General features: G+C 40.4%; 1 protein-coding gene across 1 annotated transcript; it reads right to left on the bottom strand.

The window, feature by feature from the left end:
* Positions 1-1159: 1159 nt before the first annotated feature.
* On the bottom strand, positions 1160-2476 carry LOC125377723 (uncharacterized protein F54H12.2-like). Its single transcript, XM_048391778.1, has one exon. The coding sequence runs from the start codon at positions 2474-2476 to the stop codon at positions 1160-1162; it is 1317 nt and encodes a 438-aa protein (XP_048247735.1).
* Positions 2477-2948: the final 472 nt, after the last annotated feature.

Below are 2948 nucleotides of genomic sequence, written 5' to 3'. Positions count from 1 at the left end.
TGATTCAGTAAAATATTTGGCTTGACCCGGAAATATTTGAGATGCCAAGATTTTATATTCATGTGCAGAACGTGGGTTAGATAGCAAAATGAAGTAGTGTGTATTCAAGGAAATAGTTTGGTTACAATCCCCCTTAGGATAAGCAGACTGTTGAATATTTATAACACTGATTCCCCAATGATGAGACAATGTAGTGTAGAGATTTAACATCAGTGGATTTTTACATATATCCATCATCATGTCATCCATGACCAACACCATGTTCTTTTCAGATTGCTCAGACCACATTTTCAAATCATTCTCAGTTGGAAGGGAATCCATAAAAAGAATGTTTTGCCGCATGTCACTGTAGATGTCTTGCCATACAGCATAGCAGTACACAATAAGGTTAGGAGGTTTGTCAAACATCAGATTAGTCTGCTCTAACAACCTTTTCACCCAAACTGTTTTCCCTGAGGAAGATCCACCAATCACAGATATGGTGGTAGGTGTTTGTATTGGTAAGAGACACTTACGTTCCATGATCACACTCTGAGCACAATAATTCAACTGTGACATTACAGCTGAGTTACTTATATTTATAGAACAAACTCGAATGACTACACTAATTTCTTTTTTATTTTATTTTTTGTAATGGGTTACACAAGTACAGTAGTATGTTACATGACACAGGTATGACAAGATAACAAACAATATCTAAAATAATTACAGATAAACTTTGACACATGCTCATCATTGTTAAAACGGACTTGCACATCAAATATCTGCACAAGGGTTTGAAGGGTAAGTTCTGTTTTGCATTTATACAACAAATAATATAAACAATAATGACCACAAAGGTTGGACGATGAGGACTGTAACTGTCTTCTGTTGTGTTGGTATTGATTGACATAGGTTTTTAAGAACAAGTCAAAAACGGAATTCACTGGCTCACCCAGACTGTCAAACAGTTCCCCTGTATTTCCTTTGAAGTACATAGCCACCCAGTGACGACCCAGTCTTCCAGATGGTTCAGTATTGACAATGAGACCCACTCCACGTGCAAGCATGACACTAGTTAGCACAGGTAAAGTATCTTTGGCAAACACACCTAAGACCTGGTACTTTAAGATGGAGTCACTTTGAATAGCACATGCAAGGTCAGAGGCTTTCATGTTTTTTACTTCACAAACACGTTCCTGGTCTTGTCAATTTCAATGAGGGAATTTCTTTCACTCAGAACAACACAACTGAGTGTTTCAGTGAGGGCGTTTTTGAACTCGATTTCTAATCGGGTGCTACCAGATTTCAACAGATTCAGATAGTCGGTTTCACTGCATACTTTATCACTGCATACTTTATCAATGTCAAAGACGAACAGGGCACTCCCAAGCAAAAAGTCGCTCCGAGTGATTCCGTTTCCCGTATTTTCTTTCCACAGACACATCCCATCAAACATCTGCACATAGGACTCAACATCATCTGCCTGCATGGGACGTCCGGGGACACTGGCACCATTGATGTACAGGCTGATGTTTTTCACCATACTAGATTGGAAGTTGTAGGGGTTACCAGTGTAAGATCCATTCAAGCTGTTGCTGAGTACAAAGCCTACAATGTAACGATTAGCAATAGGATTTGACAGATTGTCAATGGTATGTGTCAGTTGAGTGGTGGGGATGCTTGTCACCTTGACCTCGCTTTTGGTGTAAGGATACAGAGCATTGCTGTCTTGAAACAAGGTGTTGTGAGCCAAAATAAGAGCTGGATTGACTTTCAGTTTACACACCTTCAGGTAGGTATCCAGAATTTCTACCTTGTAATCTTGACCTGTTTTGCCACTCATCAAACAGAACTGGGGTGAGGAGCGGTACAGCTTCATTGTCAAATCCACTCCATTGACTAAATGTCTGTTCATGTGAAAGATATCTTCATACAATGGCCCCGACATGGTCAAGACTTTACTATTATTAATGAAGCCACCACGAGATTGCACTCCTGTATTGAGACCAGTGTAGGGATCGGTCGATTCTACATCATTGATAGATTCAGACACATCTTTGTAGAAGAGTTGAGATGACAGCTGTGAAGTTTTAGCTTCTGTTCCATAGTTGAGTAGAGTTTTCATCATGCTCTTGTAAGCATAATGGTTGTTTGTAGAAGATACCAACTGATTCTGCAGATACACTGACACCTGGGAAAAGAGAGCCTGCAGAAACAAGTTGACAGGGACAATATGTTCCTTGTCATCAAGATCAGTGCCATCTGCATGTTTCACCTTGAGCTTCACATGTATGCGGGTACGGTTCAGGTCAATGTAATCCCTTCCAGCATTCGTTACTTGAAATTCCAACGGTGAAGAATCATTGATTTGACTGAGTGGACGCACCTCATCAACATAATGTTGATGGATGCTGGTCTGGTATGGAGGTAAAATAAACAGATTGAGAGAGGGTGGTATCAGTTCCTCAAAGTCTTTATCATTCAACAGTGACATGATTAACTGAAAACGTCGTTTTCTCGAATAGGGGTACACTGGAGAACCTTAGCGGTCTTTGATGGAATGTTATCTGTCTGACGGATCTTCTTTGAAGTGGTGATTTGGTCACCTGCAGCTCGTTTTAAAGATTTCCGTCGCTTTTCTTTTGCATTGGCTCTCTCAACAATATTCTGCGTCTCTGATGTTACTTCCAGTTTGATCTTGGGTTCTTCAGTCTTCACTTGAAGTCGTGTCGGGATCACTTTCACCTGTGGTTTACCATTCACTAAGGCAGATGTTCCTTTCATGTGTTTCTTGAAATAGTGGGTCCATTTGACATAATCAGGGACATACAAAGGTGTGGACTCCATGGTTAATCAATGAAGGGATACCGTCTCAAGTGCAGTGTCACATATGTCACTTCCTTTAGAAATGAGTGTGACATGCCGTTACTGGCCTTTATACGCACCTCTATGTGTGGAGATTCTTT

Source organism: Haliotis rufescens, unplaced genomic scaffold, assembly GCF_023055435.1.
Source record: "Haliotis rufescens isolate VD_foot unplaced genomic scaffold, xgHalRufe1.0.p SCAF_98, whole genome shotgun sequence".
NCBI classification, from domain to species: Eukaryota; Metazoa; Mollusca; class Gastropoda; order Lepetellida; family Haliotidae; genus Haliotis; species Haliotis rufescens.
This window is presented reverse-complemented; position numbering and strand designations above follow the sequence as displayed.

What these genes read in the sequence shown, in the direction of transcription:
- LOC125377723 (XM_048391778.1), bottom strand. Translation starts at nt 2,476, where the DNA reads ATGTCACTGTTGAATGATAAAGACTTTGAGGAACTGATACCACCCTCT.